Source organism: Chlamydotis macqueenii, chromosome 7 (assembly GCF_036417535.1).
Source record: "Chlamydotis macqueenii isolate bChlMac1 chromosome 7, bChlMac1.mat, whole genome shotgun sequence".
Classification (NCBI taxonomy): domain Eukaryota; kingdom Metazoa; phylum Chordata; class Aves; order Otidiformes; family Otididae; genus Chlamydotis; species Chlamydotis macqueenii.
In genome coordinates this window covers 33,887,685-33,912,700 of record NC_141562.1, presented here as the reverse complement: position 1 = coordinate 33,912,700, position 25,016 = coordinate 33,887,685, and the positions used below count along the sequence as shown (strand labels likewise).

General features: G+C 38.0%; 1 protein-coding gene across 3 annotated transcripts; it reads left to right on the top strand.

The window, feature by feature from the left end:
* Positions 1-1,934: 1,934 nt before the first annotated feature.
* TIAL1 (TIA1 cytotoxic granule associated RNA binding protein like 1) lies at positions 1,935-23,490 on the top strand. 3 transcript variants are annotated; one of them, XM_086751675.1, is made up of 12 exons: positions 1,935-2,184; positions 9,123-9,219; positions 11,934-12,083; positions 12,394-12,448; positions 12,760-12,847; positions 14,707-14,782; positions 17,641-17,749; positions 18,061-18,156; positions 18,243-18,327; positions 18,620-18,743; positions 19,228-19,367; positions 20,390-23,490. In XM_086751675.1, the coding sequence occupies exons 1-12, from the start codon at positions 2,156-2,158 to the stop codon at positions 20,505-20,507; spliced, it is 1,167 nt and encodes a 388-aa protein (XP_086607801.1). In that variant the 5' UTR covers positions 1,935-2,155; the 3' UTR covers positions 20,508-23,490. The 3 variants fall into 3 exon arrangements, with proteins under 3 accessions (XP_086607801.1, XP_086607802.1, XP_086607803.1); XM_086751676.1 differs by having other exon boundaries at positions 1,936-2,184; positions 11,985-12,083; XM_086751677.1 differs by lacking the exons at positions 1,935-2,184; positions 9,123-9,219; positions 11,934-12,083; positions 12,394-12,448; positions 12,760-12,847 and adding an exon at positions 14,172-14,239.
* Positions 23,491-25,016: the final 1,526 nt, after the last annotated feature.

The following is a 25,016-nucleotide window of genomic DNA, read 5'->3' as shown; positions in this document are numbered from 1 at the left end:
ATTTTATGTGACCTACAGAGCAGTGCAAGCTCCTGCTGTGCTGCTGGTTAATTTGCAGCTCCCCACGCAGGCGCTCCTGAACGCCCACACAGATGGTTTGCATCAGGAGTCGTTTTTGTCCGTGCTGTAGATGTGTGTGTCTTATATCAGGTCTCAGACTCGGGCAGATGCAGGTGCTATGCAGGCCACTTCAAAGCGAGATGCAGCTGGCATTTGCCCCCCCCCCACCAGTACCCACCGCCTCTCTCCCCGTTGTTCGTGTCTCCTTCCACTGCTGTTGCCAGTGGCAGCATCTGACAAAAAACTGGTTGGTCCCTGCTGGATTTGCAGGTTCTTTATGCTCAGATCTTTGGCTACTCAAAACCCATGCTTAGAGTATTCCAGTAATTCCTTATGTATTCAACCTTCTGTGTTTTTAATACATTTTTAAAAGTTACTTAAGCCACCTGTATCTGCATCTCTGAGCTAGAATAGCTTCTTCCAGAAATATATGCCTGGCAACAGTCTTGCATGTTTAAGTTAAAGATAGGAAAATGTTACTGTGTAAGCAGCAGGCACGAAAATATCTCCTTTGGTAAGTATATAGGCAGTTTTCTCTGTGATGTTACTATTTTGGAAGAGGAAGAGTATTTAAGAGTACTTGAATATTTGATATGTATACAAATTGAATTTCTCCCAGCATCAGACTGCTGTGATTATTCTGCAGTAACTGCACGTGAGGGTACTCCTACCCTGGTTACGGAGAGCTATTCTGATCCATTTCCTCATTGACAATTCTTAACTTAAATTCTCATCAGCTAAAGAAAAATAAAAGTTACCACAAAAATTCTTCTATTAAGCCTTTTCTTTTGTAGTAAGAATAGTTTAATGATGTCAGAGAGGATTTTTGTATTTGGTGTAAAAAGGAGAGTGCTGCCAGAAGAGTTTCCCAAGACTTCATGCCTTTGCTGAAATTGCTGATGAAGGATAATAATGCGCAAGGCTTCTTCCTTCGAAACTACTGTGAGACGTCGTCACCGCTCCGTTGTCATTTGTCCCGTGTCCCAGTTGCTGGCACTGAGTTCTGCTTTGTGAATGAGACAAGACAGACAGGCTTCTTTCCCAATCATCTCTGCACTTGGTGAGCCCCTTAAGCATCACACATCTCATAACAATCGTGATCTTCACAACCGACTCTGTCCTTCGGCTCTGCGGTGTCTGGAGACAGCCGGCTGTGTTCCTGGTGCCGTATGCAGACAGTATGTAAAACCATGATCTTTGCTTGTGGGTGCGGCACACAGGAACGTGTTACAGTATACATCGGACTCCCCTCAGGCAATAAACATTTACAGGAGGAGCCCCCCGAGCTGTGTCAGATCGCTTTATTCGCCATTGATGCCATACTACCGCCACGTCAGTCCCCCACCAGACAGACACACAGACTACTGCCATGTCAGTCCCCCTCGGGGGGCTGTGCTGCAACACGGGCTGTCCCCAGCTACTCCCAAGGCAGCGCCCGAAGGCTGGAGGCATCCCGAGGGGCCGGACTGGGGGCCTGGGGCCGGAGGCCCGGGGCCGCTGCCCAGCCCCTGCCCCGCTCGGCCCAGGCGCTGGCGGGAGGCGGTGTCGCAGCGAAGCGAATCTTCCCGGGCTGCTCGCAGCCAATCCGCGCCGCCCGGGCTCGCCCCGCGCCGGGCGGCCGGACACGCCCGTTGACCCTCTGCCGCCAGGGATGCTGGGAGTTGTAGTTTCTTCCCGGTCTTTCTCCCCGTAGGCTCGCAGCGCTTTCGGCGGCCGAGGACTACAACACCCAGAAGGCCGGTGGGCCCCGCTCGCCGTCCGGCCGCGCTCTGCCCGTCAGTGCCTACGATCCCCAGCGCGCTCTGCGGCGCGGCGGCGGGGACCGGGAAGGAGAATCCGGTCCGAGAGGGAGCGGGCCGGCGGGGTGCGGCTGCGCAGAGCGCGGCTTCCTGAGTGTCTGGTGGCGGCGGCCATTTTGTGGTGCTTCTTCCCTCTCCTGTTCGGGGCTGCGGTGTCGGGACCTGGCGAGGGGGCGAGACGGAGCGGGGGGAGTCGGGGCCCTCACCCTCACCTTCCCTTCGCTTCCCTGCGCGGCGGAGCCCCCCCCTCCGGCGCTGCCCCCAGGTGCGGTTGAGAGCGCCGCTCGCCCACCATTATGGAAGACGACGGGCAGCCCAGGACCCTGTGAGTGGGGAGGGAACCGCGGGGAGCTCCGGGGGTGGGGAGTGAGCCCCGCCGGGCCCGGGGTGGAGAGGGCCGGGCGGGCGGCGGGGACGTGGGGGATGCACTCCCGGAGGCCGTGCGTGGCCGGGCCGCCGTGGGGGCGGGGAGGCGCGGGCCGGGCGGGTGCGTGGAGAGGGGGGAGAGCGGGGCCGGGGGAGGGCGGAGGGGTCCCGGGGGAGCGGAGGGAGGCGGCGGGAGGGGAGCGGAGCGGAGGGTGGTTGGGGTGAGGGCGGGATGGGGAGCGGGGTCCAGAGCTGGCCGTGGGGAGGGGAGAGGGGAGCGGGCGGCACGGGAGAGCGCAGCTGCCAGCAGCGGAGACAGGGAGGGCGCAAGGCTGGCGTTGCACCGGTTCGGGGCGAAAACGGGGGGGAAACCGGAGCTGCCGCCGCGGTGGCGGCAGCGAGGGGACTCGGGGTTTAACTGGGTCGGTATCCAGCGCCTGCGGGGGGCGGGAGCCCCGCGGCCCGGCCTGCGGGCACAAGACTCTGCCGGGGCCGGCGCCGGGCGGGTCGGGTCGGGTCTCCCGGCCTCGGGTCCCCCCGCTTCACAGCGGTCCCGGCGGTAGGAAAGTTCTTTGTTTTCTGCCTGCGGTGGGTGGGATGGGGAACGCCGTTAAACGAGGCTCTCCGTGGCGGGCAGGGTAGGAAACATTGCTTTTCCCTCCAGTATTACAATGTGGTTCAGTAACAGTCTCTTGGGCCCTGCGAAAAGAAATAACTGTTGGCCGTGTCTCTCAAGGCAGTGTTTAATCAGCTGGTGGCTGTCATCTGTTTTCTGTTTAAAAATATACATTTGAGTTTGTTTTTTTGTTTTTATTGCTGTTGAGTTCTTTTCAACTCTACAGGTATGGTTTTGATGGGTTTTCTTTGTCCTGTCAGCTTACGTGGTGAGGGTAGTATGTATGGTTAGGCACTTGAGATCACGTAATTCTGTTGTGGATTATTTTATCTAGTTGATAGATCGCCAGTTGCCAGAGGATGTTATGTGCTGTATGAACAGTTCAGTGTTCGGGCTGTCCGTGTAAGGAAGGCAGTCTCAGCACTACAGTCGATGCTCAGGCTGCACATACGAGAAACACAGCTCAAGACAGTGCAAATGAAATCTTTGTCTCTTTAGTTTTTTGGGACAGTAGCCTTCAGAAAGTCTTTTCAAGATAATTTGGATTGAAGACTGCTTTAAAGAAACTACTGAAACAGTAGTTGGAAAATATCTCTAAATTGCTTTAGTTTGTTTCCACTACCAAAATGATGACTTGGCATTTAAGGCTTTTAAAGACAGTTTGTGTTTTTTTCTCTTTCCTGTGTCTACAAAAGTTCTTTTAACTTGTTTATGGTGTAGTATGAGCACTTACTTAGTCCTTGCTCTCTGAGATGCATAGTTTAAATAAGCATACCTTAAATGCTTTTTGTGTTGACTACTCAAATGGTCTGAGCCCAGGTCTTGGCCCTGATAGTGGACGTAGTTTTCAGAGCGTTGCTTTAGAATGTAGAGGAGGGAAAGGGGCAAAGGTACACAGCATTTTACTCATTTTTCTTTTCAAGGTTCTTCTGTTCCTGATTGGCTCACCTTTTTTTAAATAAATAAGTGCTATATCTAGACTAAGTTTTAGTACTGCTAACAAGTTTTGGTACTACATTAGGAGTAGTACTTTGGTACTACATCCATCGATGACTTGACTTAGCCCATAGTCAGTGACAAGAAAAAAAATTACATTTTTACTAAGATGTCTGAAATAGCATCTCTACAGCTGCCCAAGATGTTTTATTGCACACATGTGACTCTGTGTATAATTTGTCAAACTAATAAACAGCATATACATTCATTTCCTAGTAGTTTTGCAGTAACCACAGTCATGTAGGGTTACTTTCCTGTAGTTGTTTGAGGGCATAGAACACAAAAATTCTGCTGTAGCATTTCTTACATCTCCCTCTTATCCCTACTTCTATATGAAAGGTGTTTAAATTTAGAATTGCAAATTGTGTTTTAAAGATTATTATCTTTAATAATAATACTTTCAGTACTTCAATAATAATACTTCTCATGTAGAGCGGTTATGTTCTCTCATATAAACGAAACTCACTGGCCTCTAAGAGCAACTAATAATACTAATATTGTTGAACTCCTTGGTTTTGTTTGTTTGTTTTTACAGGGGGGAAAAACTAAGTGAAGAACAAGTTGTTTATGTAGCTGTTTGACCATGTGGATAGGCACTTGGTTGATAGTTTAAGTGCTACTTTATGAATGTCTTTGGTATTTCATCTGTTCTTTCAGGAAAGAAAAACTAAACCTCTAGGTTTAGAAAGAGTTTTCTTTTTTAACTCTTGCAAGCAATTTTTTTTAATTGTAAAAAGAAAAACCCACCTAACCACTGTTCACCTAACATTTATGCCCATCTTAAATATCTCAGGAATAATAATTGTTTCCATTTGTGGTACTTACAGGGCTGTTATGTTATTTTCAGCCATGGTAGGTCAGTCACGAACCTCTAAGAATTCAAAATATTTTCTGAGGCTTAATATGGAAAATAGACACCATTTGCATTTTTATTCCTCACATTTCATAATTAGTAGGCCCTCATAGAAATGTGAAAAATAACATTCAATATTTTCTGGTAAGAAGTTTTCCTTCTCTAAACAATTTGAAGATAACTTGAGAAAGGGAGGCCTTTTTGTGGGATTTGTCACACCCTTCAGTTCAAACGTGATACAGAAAATTCACAATGTGTCATTTTTTATCTCATCCTGAAATTAACTGTGGGCTTCTGATTTTTTTTTTTAAACTACTTGATAGCTCTGTTTTCTGAGAGTACTGATGGATCTTCTTCCATCACGAGCTCCATCAAAGTCCTTTTTCTACTTTAAAGTGGAAACTAAGCTATCAGAAACCTAATGTGTTCCTAATGTTATCGGTTGTCGCTGATAACTGGAAGAAAAATTCCAAATTTGTATGTTCTTCTTATTAATGACTTCAGAAGAAACTTCATGAGCAGTCACTGAGTTCCTGTAAGTTGTTATATCATTAGCCTTGTCATGGTGTATTCTAAGTGTCGTGCAATTTGGGTGGGGTGCAGAATTAAGACTTCAGCTGTGAACCAGGAGGTGGATTCAGTTCTTCTCTTGTGGCGGAATGTTGTCTGCTAGTAGAATCTACAGAATGGATTTTTTTCCTGCTATCATTTTATTTCCAGTAGCTCACTGGCATTAGGCAGAAATGCGACTTGAATTTCTATGGGCTTTTCACCACATCCGTTACTTTATTCCTTATCATGTTTTCTTCATTTAAATCTGGAATCTGCTATTTCTTGCGTGTTGTCTGTATGAGTGTGAAAACATATATACTGTCTTCCCTCCAAGTAGTATGTAGGGGAATTTTGTGAACCTAAAAGTAGTGGCTGTAAATGTCCCTTTTTTCCTTACCTGTCTAGGATACAATTAAAACCTGTTTATCTTCACAAAGAGAATTTTTCTTTTGAAGCCAAAGAGTTTTATTCTAAACTCATTACCTGTTCATATGTGCTTCTTTTATCCTTTAGATAATTTTGCAAGATCTCTGAATTTCAAATACAGTTTCTTATTCCTTGTGTTGTCAGCAGCATTCAAAAGTGTAATATATTGAAATTTGTATCAGGAGATACATATATAGATTTATATAAATATCTGGTCTGGGTGTTTTTTTTGTATGTGCTTATTAATTGGTATTTAAGTGCTTCAGACTTGCAGAAGGGAACAAACTGTTGCCTGTATGCAAAAAGCCACCGCTTTTGCTGCCCTGTCACATTAACCAAGACAACAGCCTATAAAAGTATAGTAAGTGCTTCTTCTCTGTTGGGTTTTATAATTTTTTAAAAGTTTGAATAACACATCCTTTAGAATGTAACAAAACCACTAAAATACTGTGCCGTAGCATGTTAAAAGCCATATGTTTTCTTTAGATGTGGTTCTGCTTGTTTTGATTTAATGAAGTAGAATAGAAAATACTATGTTATGTTGTATCATGTATAAATTGAGCTAGAAAGGGGAAAACTGGGTGCACCGACAGGCTGGCCGTGTGTGGTGAGTGATTAGCATCAGCTGAGGAAAGTTTTGTGTTTCCAGACAGGTAAGGTTTCTGTTCCTAATGTGTTGAATATATTTCTTTCCTTAGTTGTACGGTATTCAAACACTATACACTGAAGGTGTTTGCTTGTGTGGGTTTTTTTTAAGTCACCTTTAACTGTACAGAAGGAGGTAATACTACTGCAACCTACTTTACCTGAAGACACAAAAGTAACAATCAGGTCTTATTTATCAGTGTCTTGTTTCAAATTTGTAGAAGTTTGTATTCCCGTGTTTTACCTGCAGTTCAAGAGATTTGGGTCTCTGCGGATGTTGTCCTTTTTCCGTGAACTTTGTCTTGTCGGGTATTCTCAGCATGTCTATTATTCAAGTTTCAGAGTGTTTAGCATCTTGTGAAAGGTATTAATGACTTCTGACTGTGGTAATATTAAACATCAAGGCAGTGTTTATCTATGCATTTTGAGAGTTAATAGACCGTTAGGACTTGACTTTCTGTTTGAATTTAGCAGTCAGGTGGTCCAGAACTACACTGCTGCTTTTTATGAACAGGCAACCTGTTTCACAGATAAAGTTTATGATCAACATTCTCACTCACAGCTATCTTGATGGAGACATAGTGGTATTGGAAAACCACCTAGTATCTCTTCTAGCAGTTAGTGTCATTTTTCCTGCCTTAATTAGGTTTCTGAGGAATAATTTTTCCTGGGTTTTTTTTGATCAAACTAGGAGGAATTCTTCAGATTGCTTTTCAGAATTCTTACCTTTCCAAAATCCATATTGATATAATGCAGAAGAGGCTGAGATTTTGTTTTTTCTGTAGTGTTAATTGTACTCCTTGCTGTATCTGATTTTTGCAGTAGAAATAATGTTAAAAGAACTTCACTGTATTTATTTTATTTCATGTCAGTGCTAGCGTACAGGTGCTTACAGTATGCTGCTAAGGAATGGTGTTAACTAATAGTGTTCTACAAGTCCACAGCAGTACTGACACTTTATGTGGGAATTCCCACTTGTAATTCTATTATCCATCTGATTTTAGTAGTTTCTGCTAAGGTTAATATTTCCATTAAAAACTTAGTGATTTACAGTTTAGTCTTGGTGAATTATTAATAAAAATTTAGCTAAGGTTTCAGAAGGAAGTATGGATAAATGCTTAACTACTAAGTTTTCAGAATAGAGAATTGAAAACTCAATGAGATGAGCAGTTTGTCCTATAATGGGTCTTACAGAATGTTACAGTTTTTTAAACTTTTTTACTGAAATGCTTTATAACAATACAGGCTGCAAATGTGGCTTATATTAATGACTCCTAGTAATTCATACATATTTACTAAGAAAGTAATGAATACATGATAGCTTTTAATGGGTATTTCTCTATTCAGATGATATGTAAGAAACTTACTCTGGATCCTGTGTAGCATTTAAGTTCTGACTGAGAAAGTGCAGAACTGTTTCATGGCTGTTGAAAGAATAACAACAAAAACAAAAATGTGTTGATATTGTTGTGTGTTCAGATGAAAACAAATATTGTCCACTTTAATTTTGCTGAAGCTAGATGAAAGTCCAGTTGTCAAAGACAGAAATTGCTTTTCAGAATTTCTAAAGGGATGCCCATTAAGCAAAAGTGTGAACTTAAATTGCTCTACTCAAAAGAATTTGACTTATGTATAGATTAAGAAATGCTTGTTCATGTTTATGTTCACTGAAGTGTATTAACAGCTCAGACTGACTTTAGTGTACTCTATTATGACATTCGTTTGATCTATTACAGAATAAAATGTGTATTGTTTCAACAGCTAAATCGCACAAGTTCTGCTCATGTTATTGATTGCATTTGAATACTTGACAGGCTTACTTGTAAAGATAATGAATGTTCCTGTGCTGATGACTTCTGAGTTCTGTTGGTGTGACAAACCTTTCTCTTAACTGATCACTTTGTTTACAATTTGATTACAAATCAGTCACTTTTTTTTTTTCCCCCTAAGAATTCAGTTTTGCATGCATAAGTTTCTCAGCCATCTCTGTGACCTAGTTGTACTTTTTGTGAGTGTAAAAAGTAGCAGAGTATCTAGAAGTGGTTCTGATACTCCACTACTAGATTTCTGACTAGGAAAATCTAGGGTTCTATCTAAACTTGATAGGTATTTCAGAACTTGGAATTATTTCTAAGGTTTTATAAATAAAAAAAAAAATCCAGAAAGTATGGGTGATATTAAAATAATACTGCCAAAATTTTGGGGAGTTTTTTACAGAGGTGGTAACTGTTGAGATAACTGCTGTGCGGAGCATTCCTGTGGCATGATGCTGCATAAATTGTCTTGCCTATTGGTACCTGGACTCATTTTCCAAATGTTCAGGAAAACAGAGAAATTGAGTTGGTCGCTTGCAAGGCAGCACAATTTATGTCTGATGGCTACTACTGAAGTAATAGGAATTAGGAGTGAGTTCATACCCAAATTCAGAAGTAGTCTTGATTAGATGCTCAGTGGGAAGTAACGCTTAAAACATCTTTGCGCAGTTGGTTACTTGTTGTACCCAACACTCTTGAGCAATGTTCTTCCTGCTTTTGATATTTATCCACCAAAGAAAGAATTGCCACTAGATATTGGTGTCCAGTATTATGTCTGTATCAAGCTTCATGTTTTCAGTTGTGTGACCAACTTCATACTTGAGAAACCGGATGAACGTTGCATTAAAACTGTATCGTGAAATAATTTGTTAATACTGTCTTTAAGATACCTGGGATACTTAAAGGGAGATTTTTCATAGTAATTTAAGATGATTACACTTGAAAAGATGAAAAATTCTGGTTTAAAATGTTGGTTTTCTTATTTCCTTGTGTAGCTATGTAGGAAACCTCTCCAGAGATGTGACTGAAGTTCTTATACTTCAGTTATTCAGCCAGATTGGACCATGCAAAAGCTGTAAAATGATAACAGAGGTAAGGCTTTCCCCATCCAGAGGGGCAGCAAATATAATGTAACTTAGGATAAAGTTGTGCAACATAAATGGAGTTGGGGGCTTCTTTTGACATTACTGGTAGTGATTTTTTTAGGTTGATTGTGTTTGACTTTTGAGACAACTTTTTGCAGAAGAGACCTTTTACTGTCTACAGTGCTGTACTTTTGCCTGTAGCCCTCACATACCTTCTACCAGCTGATGAGATTCCAATTTATTTAAAGGATTGTTACCCCCTCTTTTCAGAACCACGTTGTTCTCATGATCAGAAAACTTGTTTCAAGAGTTATTCATGGCTATTTTGTACATTTTTCACTCTATTTGAACATGAGCCTCAGTAATTCTTTTCCCTCTCATGTAAATACTTCTTCTCTGTGGATGAAAAGTAAAAAATCCTTCAAAATAAGTTCTGCTCTTCCCAAGCCTCTTCTGTGCCAGTGCAAATAGATCTGCACCTCTCTGTTCTTAAATTATTATTTTTTTTTTCTTGAAACCAAGTGACAAAATTCCCATAGTATTCCAGATAAGGTCTTTTGTACAAACTATTGGTAAGTATTACTACTTTCTTCTCTCTGTTGTAAGTACTCTGATACATTTAGGCTTGGTAGCCATTTCTGTGATCTTGTTGACACATCCTAGACAACTTCTCGCTCCCTAATATTTTTCCTTCCTTCTGCATTTATAACTGATAAACTCAGAGCATGTAGGGACTAATTGGAACTGTTGCTATGTTTAGTCTTTGATTCTTCGACTCTGATTTTCTATATGCTCTTCTTTACTTATTATGGTTCGTACTAACTGGTAATTACAGATTTCCTGAGTATAATACATTTATTTTTTTTGTCAAGATCCTTAATGAAAGTACTAGAAGGCAAGTCTTGTGACCAGACTTCTCTAGGAACACTACTATTAGCTCCTCTGTAGTCATCTTTTCCTTTCATTGTTACACATGACTTTTGTTTTAGCTGCTTATTATCCACCTGATGCTTGTTTAATCACTCTCATCTTTGTCTTAACTAATGGTTTTCCCTGTGTACTTTATTAAAACTTTTTAGTGACAAGCTCTGCCGCATTTTCTCTAAGTTTATTGGAGAAAGAAAACTAAACAGAATGATAACAGAGCACAGTTGTTAGTTTTTCTCTGGATAAACAGTTTTGGTTGTTGTGTGCTGTTCATAAATAAGGTACTGCTGCTGCAACCTCCAGCTGATTGAGAGCATGTTGCATCAGTTTGATTTCTTGATAACTACATGAGAAATTCCAACACTCATTTTACCTTGGTTTAGGCTTTGTGGTTTTAAGATTTTACATAAACATAGAAGTAACCAGTGAGACATCTTAATGAAATAAGTAGGTAAACAAAAAACTCCTTGCAGCTATATTCAGTCTTACAGAGGTGAACGCACTCAACTGACCTTAGCACCTGTCACCAAGCAGTCACCAAATGCAGGTTGGATTCTAGACTGGAGCTGGACTGCAGCTACAGTGCTTTTAACTGTCAAAGTACCTGTTCATATTGTCCATCCTTCCAATCAATGTATTGTAAACTTTTCATAGGCACAGAGTTACATTTAAGTGTTCTTACCTGTCAGTTGTTATTACCACTATCAAGTTTATACTGGAATGTTTTCCTTTTGTGACTTTTTTTTTTTCCCCCCTTCTCTAGACAGTTGAGTCAACTGTTTGGTCACTCTCTTTTTCATTTGTAGAATGTGACATCAACATGTCCAGCATTTAGATTTTCAGTGTTTATTTTGGGGTATATAATACCCAGAGAGATGGTGTGACTACCATTTACAGATATCTTGAACACCTGAAGATCTGAGCATCTGCAAAAAATGGTCTTCTCATGTTCAGACAAGTTCTTAGTGTGACAGAAGACCTTCCCACCATCTAAAAGTAAAATTACACTTCAGCTGAAGTCTAGTTTTGAACTCCAGTTTTTGTACTCATTACATCTTTTAGGCAGATTACATCCAATGTTAAAGTTAGCATTCTAATCCTCGTTTCCACTTGATCAACTTTTCTGAAAACTTCTATATTCTCTGCACTTAATACGCTGGTACATTTAATACTTCAGTGAGCTTGCTTTGTCAGTTAGTGTTTTTTAAGGTGATTCGATAGGCCATCCTGCAAAAACAGGCTATACCTAAGATTTAACAGAGTAACAGTCAATTGATTAATATCTTTTTTGCTCAGTCAAACTATTTTTGAGTCCTTTTAAAGGGATATTTCCCAGTTGCTGAGTATAACATTTTTCACTTGAGCCTGAGAATATCATCTTCTAGGTTGCTGTCTGCTAGTGATTTTCAAGCAAATAAAAGGAGAGATTTCTTAAGTTGGAGGAGAGAGAAAATTGGCGAAAATGTATCTGGGGAACACGCCTTTCAAGCTTTGAGTATATGTGTGAGGCAGAGGACTATTTTTGTTTTTCTCTCCATTCTTCCCCTTTTTCCTCCCCTTCCATCCAGTCTGCAGGTCAGTTTTCTGGTAGTTGTATTAGTGTAGTAAACTTAAAGTACTGAGCCCTCATACAAAGTAAATAATACTTGAGAAATTGCTAGACCTTTAAAAAAATTCCATCTTAATAATTCTTGCATTTAAGTGTAATGTCAAAGGCTATTTCATAAATCTAATGCGAATAATTCTTAAAACTTCTAGCTATAAGTAATATATTTTCCTGGATTTTCTTCTCAGCAACCCGATAGCAGAAGGGTCAACTCTTCTGTTGGATTTTCTGTTTTGCAGCATACAAGCAATGACCCTTATTGCTTTGTGGAATTTTATGAACACAGAGATGCAGCTGCTGCATTAGCTGCTATGAATGGGAGAAAAATTTTGGGAAAGGTAAGTTGCTTACATCATAATATTAGATTTAAGGAATATAGATTTGTGCAAAAATATTAATGAAACTGTGGGGCGTACGATTTGTTGAAGACTTTTACCAAGGTTAAACATTGTTTGAATAATATTTTAAATATACTGATTTTAAGAAGTAAGTCTTGTTTAGGAAACATAGTTTATGATGTTCTAATTACTACAGTGCTTTATATTGATTGATGATTTGTAAACATTGACAGTTATAACCCACCCTTGAATTAACTTATAAAATGTAAGGATTTTGTGAATTTATACTAAATCTTATACTTATTTTCAGGAAGTCAAAGTAAACTGGGCAACAACACCAAGTAGCCAGAAAAAAGATACATCCAGTAAGTAAAGTAATACCACAGTATCACTTCTACACAAATACTTCACAACGTGGTAATAACTTGTCATAAATGCATTCAAACATAACTTTTCTCCTCCCCATTCTTGTGTTTAATAGAATTTTGCAAACTAATTCTTCTGTTTCTGCTTTACAACTGGGGAAACTGGAGTGAACAGATTAAATTGCTGCTGCTCATCTAATGGAATCGTGGGCGTTCCTGGTTCCCAGTGCTGTGTGCAGAGCATCACTTTCTCAGGAGTTGAAATTTTAGATAGCAGTTAAATATTTGATTAGTAAATTGTTTATTTTCAGATCACTTCCATGTGTTCGTTGGGGATTTAAGTCCAGAAATAACAACAGAAGATATCAAGTCAGCATTTGCTCCTTTCGGTAAAATATCGTAAGTATCATAATAAACATTTCTAATATCAGTTAGAAAATATGACAGGGAAAATTTATTTCTGAGTTGAAGTGTTATTTCTTGTCTTTCTAGATAATTTTTGTGATGTTAATTTCCTTATGGTGGGTGGGGAGTAAAGAGGGGTTGTTGTTTGATCTCAGTATCTATCATGATTGTAAATACAATAATGTGATTGTGCTCTGGTTTTGCTGAAAGCAATGTGCTTTTAACCTACATTATATGCTAATGTCCTTCAACTTTTTATTAAAATTTGATTACTGTGTAACTTTGTTCAGAATGTGTACAGAATAGTGACTTGACAAATGGTGTATGTTGTATTCTCAGTGTATTTTATATGCATTCATACCGTGTTTTATAGGCAGTATAGAAAATTGGGCAATCAGAATATGATTTTATGAAGCAGGTAGCTGAATAACTTGTGAATGTTTTGAAAAAAGCTAATATTTATGAGAATGAAATAGATTATAAGGGGGGTGAATTAAGATTACAATATTTAAATAACAGAATGGTGGATTTACAACATGTGCACATTTCTGCCACTTAAGAGAATGTTTCTTTAAACTTCTCGTAGATCATTCAGGTGGTACCAAATCACCTGGTGTTTTAATTGAGCATGTTTAACATGCAAGAATGCGAGTGCTGAAGTATATATGTCTTTAAAAAGAGTACTGCTACAAAAAAAGTCTGTTAATCTTCTAAGTTGCACATGAACATTTTTATACTGCTTTACAGGAATATATTTCTAAGAACAAAATTCTTATTTTTCTCTTGTTCTGTACACATATTTTTATATGAATCATAAATCTTATTTCTTACCTCTGCTATTTTGTTTACTTTGCTTTTTGTCTCTTAATGTGGTAAGTAGTACTGTTTAAAAATCAATTTAAAGAGAATAATTCAGGTTTTCTGTTTCTCAATCTATATTTATACCTGAGACCTGCAGTTTTTCTAAAGTCCAAGTCACAATTAAAAGTAATAGCATTCTGGTTATTTTGCAGAATTGCTCATAAGAATGGACAGGATCTTGAAGGCTAACTGCAAGGAACTGTGCACACTGGAACTCAGTTGTAGATTTTTTCTCATTTCTATTTATTCTTATTATACATTATTTATATATACATATTTTAGTATTTACATTTTAACATTCTATATTCAGTGCAGTTCTATATTTCCAATCATTTTAACTTACTCACTAAAATTTCTGTGTAAATTTGTTGTTTTCGTACTGGTGTGCTTAGCATTGTTGTTAGTTTTATTCTCCTTTCTTAAATTTCTGAAAATGTCAATTTTTCAAAATTTACAGCTGCCCAAACTCCAAAATGATGGTAGAGAATTGACCAAGAAAAATAAAGAAATCTGTTAACAGGCCATGTATGCCTTTTAATTCCTATTTTTTCCTCTTTTTCGATTTTTTAATATTTCATATATTTTGTATCACTAGGCAGAAGACATTTAACTATTTAGAAAATGCATGGTAAATTAGATAGAATTGTTACAGTAATTTATAGAACAGTAAACCTTAGAGGACCCTAGCCAATAGAATATTAGAAAAGGAAACTTTGTTTCTCTTATACTTCAAATTTGAACATTCTAGTTTTAGCCACTATAGGTTATGTGGATAGGTTGCATGTTTATTACATGTTATTTTTTTTTGTCCTACTGCTTTTTTCTAACAGGTAAAGAAGCAATAGGGGAGAGTTCAGGAATGACTGTAGTTTTAGGGCTAACTGAATTTATAAGAAAAAATTATGCTCACAATACAGTGTGTGTGGTTCCTTTTAGTTTTTATTTTGCAGGTTATTAATATTACCCTCATATAGCTGTGCTTCTTTTCACAGGGATGCACGGGTAGTTAAAGATATGGCAACTGGAAAGTCAAAAGGCTATGGTTTTGTATCTTTTTATAACAAACTGGTGAGTAATCACAATGTAGATTTAAAGTAATTGCATATTCTCCACTTCTAGTTTTGCCTCTCTGTTTATATATTCACTATGTATGAGACTTTCCCAAGGGAAATAAATTTGTGTGTACGTAACAAGTTTTCTTTAGTCAGAAACTTCTATTATTTGTGGTTAAGGGTTGAAACAATTCAGATGACAGTGATGCTATGAGAACATTGTGAAAAGGAGGTTTGAGAACATCGTGAAAGAAGATGCCTGAACATAGACAGCTTGTTTGGGTGTGTTAGGGTAGTTCAGCTTAGTCTGTGGAACCGTCTCTCTTACGGCAAGTTGAGTGCCCGGTTCGATTGGTAGTGCTTACAGTCTCTTAGCAGAGGCACCGTGCCAGGTCCAGTGTGGTTCTGTATGTTAAGCTAGGAGCCGCTGCAAAATGGCATCCTGGAGCTCTCGTCCCAAGGAGTGCAGTGCCACGCTACACAGCAGGGTTTGGTGTTTGCCGGGTTTAGGTCCATGCCAAAGCTCAGTATTTCTGGGGACCTAATGCAGCCAAGCGTGTCATACACTGAAGTATGGCTGGGTTTATTTGCTTGAGCTCTGCGCCTCAGTGAAGTTCTTGGTTGGTCTTTTGCTTTGAGTTGTTAGAATGTTTTGAAATCTATGATGGTTCTTTCTATTGAGCGATTAATTTGCAGCTAAGAGTTGATTCTGTACTTCTAAAGCATTTTGCTTGTGCATATTGTAAAACCTGAGATTGTCCTTGGTTTTGTGTTGGGTGTCATTACATAATGATGATGATATGTATGCTTAGGAAAACAAGCTTCTGACAAGTGACTAGTATCCCTTTCTGATACAGATATTAATTATTGTAGAATTTAATCAGTATAGTGCTGATAAAAATAGTGCTGTACCCTACTATTTATAGCAATACAATGGACTCAACAAGTAATTCTTGGTTATTTTGAAGTTAAATCTTTGACAGCATAAGAGAATTGTGAAAATTATTTGGAAAATTGAGCAGTATGTGTTTAGAGGTACACTTAGGACAGCATGGGCAACCTGTGTAACTAGTTTTCCTTATTTTGCATAGGAAAACCACATACAGTTAAGGATTTTAGGCATATAAGCCTGTTTGTGTGGTCAGAAGTCCTACATGTCAAGACTTTCTGTCTTCTGTAACAGTTATCTGAAGCTGAATCTTAATCAGAAGAAAAAGTTGGAATTTCTTCTCTTCAGATTTGCAAATGCCATAAGATACTACAACTGAATGCCTTGATTCAGTGTATTTTTCCCATTTGCACTTTGTTTATTTTATGTTGCAGCTGAAATGGACAAGAGGAATAGATATCTTATTTCCTTGTACCCCTCTTCCCTTATTGTGCAGTTGTGTTTGGTTTGCTGTGACATTAGGGGAAATGTAACAGTCATATGGAATGCAAGTTACTGGATTCTTTTAAGTCTGAGCCATAAAAACTCCGGTTTAAAATTTATATTCATTCTGCAAAAGTAATGGATGAATCGTAAATCTAATACTAAAAAGTACTTCTGAAATTTGTGTTGATTGCTGTTCATTCAAACAGCAGCTGCAGCTATAGGGTTACTGCATGAACAGTTTAACACCTGTTTTTTGGAATTTATTGTCATCCTGCTAGATATGGGGAAGTGGGATGTGTTCCCAGAGTTCAGGTACTCCAGTCTGAGGTCTTAGTGCACACCACGGTTATGAGAAAATTAAACTCCTACTTTGAACCAGAACAGTTATGGAATGCGCTCCCTTCCATTTTTGTCAGAGCTATGATCCTCAGGACTGGCAGCAAGATTCATTAGAGCTAGTTTCCTTTCTAAGTCAGTTTGTAACTTACTCTATATTTTGGGAGAAAGAGTACTTGAGTAAGTTTTTTGTTGTCTGGTGCTTTGTTTGGTGTTCTTTTTGTTTTTCTTATTATTATTGGTCATCTCATAGTTTCTTTTTGTATTTACGTATTGTCTTCAAAATGAGCACTCTGTATTTAGAACTTAAGAGGATTGAGGTCCTGAGTGATTTGAGTTTGAGACGAGTCGGTTGCAGCTGCTCAGACATAAATTGTGTGCCTGCAGAGGGCAGAAGAGAGGATGGGATGGGGAGGTGTGCAAATAGTAAATAAAAGGAAGCTTACTTGCACAATCTGTTTGTACCTCAGCATTGCAGTTTTAGTTTCTTGAACTACCGTTCAGCCTTCCCAGAACTTAGAATTTTTCTACCTCAGCTTGGCTTATTATGTTGAGTGCATGTTAAGATTCTGAAAAACACAGATCTTATTATACAATGTCTTTTGCAAACATGGTGTAAATGTTACTTGGGCTGCATCTGAGAAATTTTCCAGTGAGGGATTTTGAAGATTAAAAAGTCTTCCCTGACTTTTAATCTGTTACTATTAAATACACTTCTGTATGTTTCAGTACAATCAATTGACCAAATAATTTGATTTAAAAAAAAATATAATTAAAATTATAGTTGCTAGATTTCAGTAATTGCTTCTGGCATCTGTATCACCGTTGTACTTTTTTGGGCAGCCTTCAAATATTCTGATACAGATGCTTGTTGTGTGAAGTTAATATATACGTGATTGTAATAGGCTTCTGACTTGCGTGTAGAAAATGGGGATGGGAGGAAGGTTTTACCAAATCGGTTTTGAGGGGCTTCTCTGTAACTAATTGGCTTCCTGTTACTTCATTTTTGCCTGCTTGCTGTAATTGTTCACAATTTCATATACTCTTAAGTACTGTTATTGATTTTGTCAACAGAATTAACTGACAACTCAGTCTTTCTTAGAAGTAGACTTGTACATACTTCTTGTTTAGATGTGTTACAACCTTTATTTTAATCTCCTTAGGATGCAGAAAATGCTATTGTACACATGGGAGGCCAGTGGTTGGGAGGCCGTCAGATCAGAACTAACTGGGCAACACGAAAACCACCAGCACCCAAAAGTACACAAGAAAGTAAGACCTTCACGTAATGCTGTGTTGTGTTTGCACTCTTGCATGTCACTGTTCAGTGGAGAAATAAAACATAATGTTGCCAAAATCATGTCACTTAATTAATATCTAGCTTTACTTCCAGGTCTTAAAGAATAGATTTTTTTGGGTGTGTTGTGTCAACGTGATGGTGACACTACTAGTCTGTCATAAAATACTGAATGTGTTTGTTAAATGTATAATCTGTACTTGTGTATGAGGTAAGTGTCTTAAGTATATGGGACTCTGTGGTTACTGTTAGCCTACTGGTTAAAAAAAGCCCTCTCTCTTTATAGATAATACAAAACAATTGAGATTTGAAGACGTAGTAAATCAGTCAAGTCCAAAAAATTGTACTGTGTACTGCGGAGGAATTGCCTCTGGGCTAACAGGTATGATTTCTTCCATTGCTTTTTTATTACTGAAACTTTTCAGACACCCAAGATGGTTACTAATTCAAAAACATTGTATGTTGTAGATCAACTTATGAGACAGACTTTTTCGCCATTTGGACAGATCATGGAAATAAGGGTGTTTCCAGAAAAAGGTTACTCATTTGTCAGGTATGGACAGAGAAAAAATGAGATCTGTGATTTTGCTAATGTAGTGATGTTTCATCTTTCTGTAATTTCATGTGATTGAACTTCTGCTGGTACATTAAAAGCTGTCACCATATGTTCATAGAAAAATTTGAAACTTTAAAAAGTGACCACCAATCTTTTTACCTGAGAAGATGAATATCTGTGAAAGCAGATCTTTGTCTCTGGATTTCCTGTATGTATGGAGTCACTGTTTTTTAACAATCAAGTGAAAGTACTATAAAGGATAACATTAGTTTGTTTTTACATCTTTTAGATTTTCAACCCACGAAAGTGCAGCACATGCTATTGTTTCAGTTAATGGAACCACAATTGAAGGACATGTTGTTAAATGTTACTGGGGTAAAGAGTCCCCCGATATGACAAAAAACTTCCAACAGGTAACTGCACTTAACCTTTTCACTGTATCACAAAAGCACTTGTCTATATACCCATAATGCCTTCCCAGTTACAATAGCTAAATTTTGTGGTAGTGTTGTTATGAAATTCCATGTTCTGTCTCAGTTATGTTCCAGTTGTTCATCAAATTGGGCTAGTGATTTTGATGGAATATCTGTTACTGTCTTCTGGATATGATTCGAGGTGGGGAGAAATCAGGTAATTCTGATTCTTGCTAGTTCACTAACTGCAGACAAAGTGACTGTCCAGCCAAATATTCTTCCATATTTCAAACACACACAAATATATTTTTCAGTACAAGGATCTAATTAAGTCGCAGTGATGTCTTATTTATTTTTTCTGATCTCATTATTGCTCATTTTAGCCCTGTGATTGATGTAGCCAAAAATTTTGCTTTCAGCGGCACAGAAGGAACATCATCCATCTCTAGAACCTGAAGTACTATGATTTTTTTTCTCTCCTTAGGTGGATTACAGTCAGTGGGGGCAATGGAGCCAAGTATATGGAAATCCACAACAGTACGGGCAATATATGGCTAATGGGTGGCAAGTACCATCATATGGAATGTATGGCCAAGCATGGAATCAACAGGGTTTTGGAGTAGAGTGAGTAATTTTATTTTGTTTTTTAGAATATTCCAAGAATGTTGTATTTGAGTTTCAAGCTCATTTGGTTCAAGGATTGCATGAGCTTTCAAGTCTTATGTGGACTCGTATGTGCTTAAAGCTTATGTTTAATGATTATCGTGGACCAAATAATGGGGTGAGTCACTCTGACTTGTACTTGATCCCACATCTTATGTGTATGGGTGGTTTGAGACTCAAGGCATACAGACTACTTCTATGGTAGAGTTTCAGATGGTGGTCATATTTGATACCTAAAACTTTTCTGGTTTCTGACTTGAGGTGGTGAATACTGGAGAGTCCAAGCCAGGGAGCCCAGGTATTTGCATAAAGGGTTCACAGTCATAGAATCATAGAATAGTTTGGGTTGGAAGGGACCTCTAAAGGTCATCTAGTCCAAACCCCTGCAAGGAGCAGGGACCATCTCCAACCAGATCAGAGAGAAGAAACTACTTACTGACATTTGAACTTGCACAGTTTCAGAATTCAAGTGGGCTTACAGTAATTGATCTCTTCAAGATGGAAGTCTTCGCAAAGACTTTTTGGTTTAATATACTTTTAAAATAACTTCTTTGTTTATGTAATTCTTCATTATCTCTTGCCAATTAAACATGTTAAGCCCTGATAAACCTGTTGCTGGTATCCATGCTAATTAGGCATTGAGAAATTTTTGCATTTCTGCATCACTGATGTTGACTTACAGCCACCTGTGTATGTGCATGCCTTTGGAGGCAGTTGTCCTATGCAACTAATAGCCAAGGTTTGTGGGTTTTTCTTTGTTCTTAAAAAGCTTATGATATTTTCAGGAATCACATGTTGAAGAATCAGCACTTAACCTGAATTACTCATTAAAGAGAAAAATGAATTGTTCTATTTTGATATGAATAGTAGTGGAGGAAGTATGCTTTTGTGTCTTTCTTCTGGTCTGTTGTCTTGTAAATAACTTGACTAGCTTGCATGATTTTTTTTTTTTCCTTTTTTTAACCATCCTGTTTCTTTTTAAGCCAATCTCCATCTGCTGCTTGGATGGGTGGATTTGGTGCTCAACCTGCCCAGGGACAAGGTGCTCCTGTAATACCTAACCAAGCTGGATATGGTATGGCAAGCTACCAAACGCAGTGAGCTGGGACTCTGTTTAAAAGTGTGTATTTCATGATAGGCTGCAGTTTCCAGTGACATTCTGAAGACTGGAATGTAGACAATGAAAAAAAGAAAATATTTATTTTAAAAATGGAAATGTTTGGAACCTTTAGCACAGCTTTGCTTTGGTGAAGGACACAAATGTCTTCTAGTTCTGCCTTTTTAAGTTTTTGTTCATGATGGATATGAACATGTTTTTCTTTGTGTACAAAAATTAAAAATAAAGTCAATAAAGACAATTCTGACTACAAATTTTGATATAGTAGGAGAAATGGCTAATGAATTTGATCTTTAGGTTACCATTCCATTTTTTTTTTTTTGTTCTGTCTTCAGTGTTTTATATCACTGTGCTTTTTAAGAGATACGACATGGAAAAGCAGCAAGTTGCTTTTAGTTGAACACACATCCTGAAATAAACTGTGGACCAATCATTACAACCTGCTAGACAGTATTGATTTTTCAAGGAACCTATGGGCATAGCTCAGAAAGTATATGTAGGTCTTGGAATAATTTTTTTAAAAAGTATTTAATTTTTCTACATGCTTAAAGAAAACAGTCCGATACAAAGAATAGTTCAGTCTAAAATGAAAAACAGTACTGTCTGAGTAATTTCACATAACTTACTGTCCACATTCAGGCACACATTTTCAGAGATGGTTTGCTTATTAAGACTAGTGATTTGCATTTAATTTTGAGAAGTTAAAATGTTTCTGCAAGTATGTTGTTTGTATTCAAATCAGACAGTCATACTTGTGCTTTTACATAAAGTTTGAAGGCTACACATTGTAAATATTTCATAATTACAGTGTTTCAAAAGCATGCTCAAACATAGAAGTAGCAATGTAATTATTCAAAGTAATACTTAATATACTCTACTGCTTTAAATGCAGTAGATTGACAAGAATGTGCAAGACTGACATTTCCAAAGTTGGCTATTATGTAAAGTTACATAAAGAACTATAACAAAGAGCCTTAATTTTAATTTCATAAATCTTTAATGCATCACCTTTTTGTCATTAGAAATACGAATTTTTGCTTTACATTATTTGGTATGTAAATACCTTGGTTAACAACCTTGTAAACCTATTTCAAGGTTATTATAAGTTGTATAGTATCTTGAGTGTTTTGAAAAATCTTGATGTTTTTTAAGTCTAGAAATATTTTGCCCAAGAATTTTTTAACAAGATTGTTAAAAACATCTTATTTTAGAGAATATTCAATGTGCCATTTGGTAAATGGAGATGCAGTTGAAACAGTACACTGAGTCGTGACTTATTTTTAATTAAAGTTTTTGTCTTTATGGATGGTTTGCATGTGATGAACCTGTACAGAGGCTGGGTTGTTTGTGTACTGAGTGTGTAAATGGATAAATCATGAAGATGTTTAAATGGTATACTTGGGTTATTTCTGAATTATTTTATGGATACGTTGATACAAACTGCCTCAATAAATTTGAAGTTGAAAATGAATGTAAGTTAGATATAAGTACTCTGTCTTACCTGTGACAGCTAGGGGGTGCAAATGTTTCAGCTGTATACTGAAATACACTGAGGCAGGCACAATTAAAAAAAAAAAAAAATAGGATTTGCAGTGATAGTTCAGTGAAGCAAACTTGCGTTTTAAAAGAAGTGGAATGTTTGATTTTGGAGCTGGTAGTTCTGAGTGTCTGAGAAGCTGCATATTTTTATCTTTTCTGTTTCTTACCATGCAGGTGTTGCAAGTTAAAATAGATTTTGAAATGGAAACTTGCAGTTTTGTTAAACCCAGCCAGGTTGTGCAAATAACTACACTTAATGCTGTAGCAAATCACATGACGTTTTTTCCTCCTCTACTACTTGACATGCTTGAATAGTTCCTTGACTTTTAGATCAGGTTGAAAGTGAGATATTCTGGAAGAGCAATTTAGTCAGTTGGCTCAGCTGTACCCAGAGATACTTGTAACTCTGGGCACTTAATGCATGCAATAATGACTGAAGTTAGTGTGGAACCATAAGTGCTTGTGATGAGAGAATTTGCCCTTTATCTCTGTTTCCTCTTTATGGTATACGTAGTGTTTTTCTGCTGAAGTTAGGAATCTTGTCTACAGGACTTTTGTTTTTCTATAAATCTTGTATATATGTGTATATCTACGCGAGGATCGGCCTATACATTGTAGTTTGGAAAAAAAAAATCACAAGTAAGTCTCCATTTTTGTTACACTTACCTGGTTTAAAAGAAAATCACACGTCAGTAGATATATGAATTGCAAGTTACTTTAGTATTTCTTAGACTTCACTTGAAGTCTGGGGTCTCTACGTAATTCTAGGTGTTTGACATATGACTGTGTTCTGGATGCATGCTGGTATGTAAGCAGTATGTTCTTTCGGCACTACTGAAGATTTAGATGATGCAAGTACATTGTCACATAAATGCCCATATAAATGGGTGTAAGCCTAAGGCAGTGATCTTTCAGGTCTCAATGCGTAGATCACCTTAAATCTGATTATTTAATATGCCTGCTGTAGAGCTGGGCCATATCTGACCTGTATTTCAGGATGAAAGATAGGATATACTTTCTCATTTAAGTCTTTTGTCATTGATTTTTATACAGCTTTTCTTTAATGGCGATCTTTCTTCACAGACTGCTCAAGATATGGGAGTCTCCAGTGTTCTTTAATGTTTCTATAGCACTGTGAGGAGGAGTTGTAATTGGATTGCGTTTTACTCAGTAGCATTCATAAATGCGTCACTGACAGTGTTTTGGCACCAAAGAGCCTCTTGCACCATACTGCTTTTATGAGTGACTGTTACACTGTTGTAATTTCTCTAACTCCAGAAATCAACCACTACCTAACCCCTTACCACTAGGATCTGGCTTTCAAAAAGTATTGCTTTATCATGGCTGAAGTTGATGCGTGCAACCTGGGGCAAGGTTGTAATCTGCGTTTGCAGAAGATGTTCAATAAAAGTGAAACATGATAAAGGGCTTATCCTGTATTGTCATCTGTCAAAACTTTGTCTCCCCTTGCTGTAAAACTGACAACAGGCATACAAGGCTGAACTTGTAAACTATGCACTTGCAATCATGTAAAAGATGTTTGATTTAATATTTTTCATACAAATCCATTTTGTATTTTGCAGAGTTACAGTAGTAAGGCTGTAAATCTAAGGTTACGTGTAGCTTTTCATCAGTCCTGCCTCCTTGTGTATGTTTGCTAACAGTTTTCAGACGTACTCTTCCTGCAGAATCTTCTTCCTTATGGAGACAACTTCATGAGACAGCTGTGCACCGTATCAGAACCATTTCCTTCATTTCACTTGTCAAAAAAGCCTCATGGTGATAACGCTTAGTTTTGCAGAAAATTTAGTGATTTGTTTTTCTTGTGTTTGTACACAAGGAAGTAGACTTAAACTGTAGGGACACGATTGGTGTCTGATACTTCTTAATTATATGACTGTTTTTGAACAAGGGCACAAGTCTTTGAATGATGTGGAACTGTTTCCTTGTCAGCAATAAAAGATTTTGTTGCACTGTTCTTAATATTGCAAAATACAGGCAATCTTTTATTCAGTAGACTTCAGAAAAATGGATGAGACTTGTAAAGATAGTGTTTTGACTTGAATCTTCATACATATATATGTATATATTTATATATATACACACACGCACACAGTTTGGGATCTGGATTGATGCTGTAATAGCCAAAGGAAATTGTTCTTTTGCAATTGAGTGAGAATTTATTTGTTCTGATCATATGTGGTGCCTATTCAACATCGGTAGATTGAAGGATTTCGCTGTTTCTGTTTATAAAAAGGCAACTGCAAGCCAATAGGTGCTGAGATCTCTGTTGTGTTTCGTTTTAGCCAACTTTTGTGAATCCAGTTGATTGTTTAAAATTTGGAGATTTGTGTTTTCCAGTAGCACATTTGTATATCCAGTACCCACATGGATAAAATCCCCCCTACCTTTACCATCACGTCAAATCAAAGAAAATGCTGAAATGTTTACTGTATCTTTTAAAAAGTAAAACATTGAGGACTTTATGTTGATGAGTGAACAATGATACTGTCATCTTTCTGGGGATGTATGCTGATCTAGATCATGGATGTGAATGACATGCTCTGCTCACTGACTTTTAAAGGGTAATGACTCAAAGTTAATTTGACATCAGTAATGATTATTTGAATACAAGTTAGTCTTGCTTAAATACACACAGCCACTCATGGTTTGATTAAAGCTGATCTGAATCTTCTTGGTTATTAAAGTATTCCTGAGAAACTGTGGAAAGAAACATTGCTTTACCTTGTATCTTGGTATTCAAGCTGTCAGTAAGACATTGGAATTGTATAGATGGTATTTTTTTTGTTTAGAAAAAAAACACTTAATGGAGTTGTGTCAGGGAATTCAGTGTAAGCTGACTTTTCTGTAGTGATGAGTCACAGCGTTTGAGTATTTCCCTTTGAATACAAGAGATGGGTCACTATTCTTCGCATGAACCCAGGTTCTCACTG

Excerpts from the sequence above, each read along its gene's own strand:
- TIAL1 (XM_086751675.1), top strand. The coding sequence starts at position 2,156 with ATGGAAGACGACGGGCAGCCCAGGACCCT. Across the intron at positions 18,328-18,619 it reads AAAGGTTACTCATTTGTCAG|ATTTTCAACCCACGAAAGTG; the intron begins GTATGGACAGAG and ends TACATCTTTTAG. Across the intron at positions 19,368-20,389 it reads CAACAGGGTTTTGGAGTAGA|CCAATCTCCATCTGCTGCTT; the intron begins GTGAGTAATTTT and ends TTTCTTTTTAAG.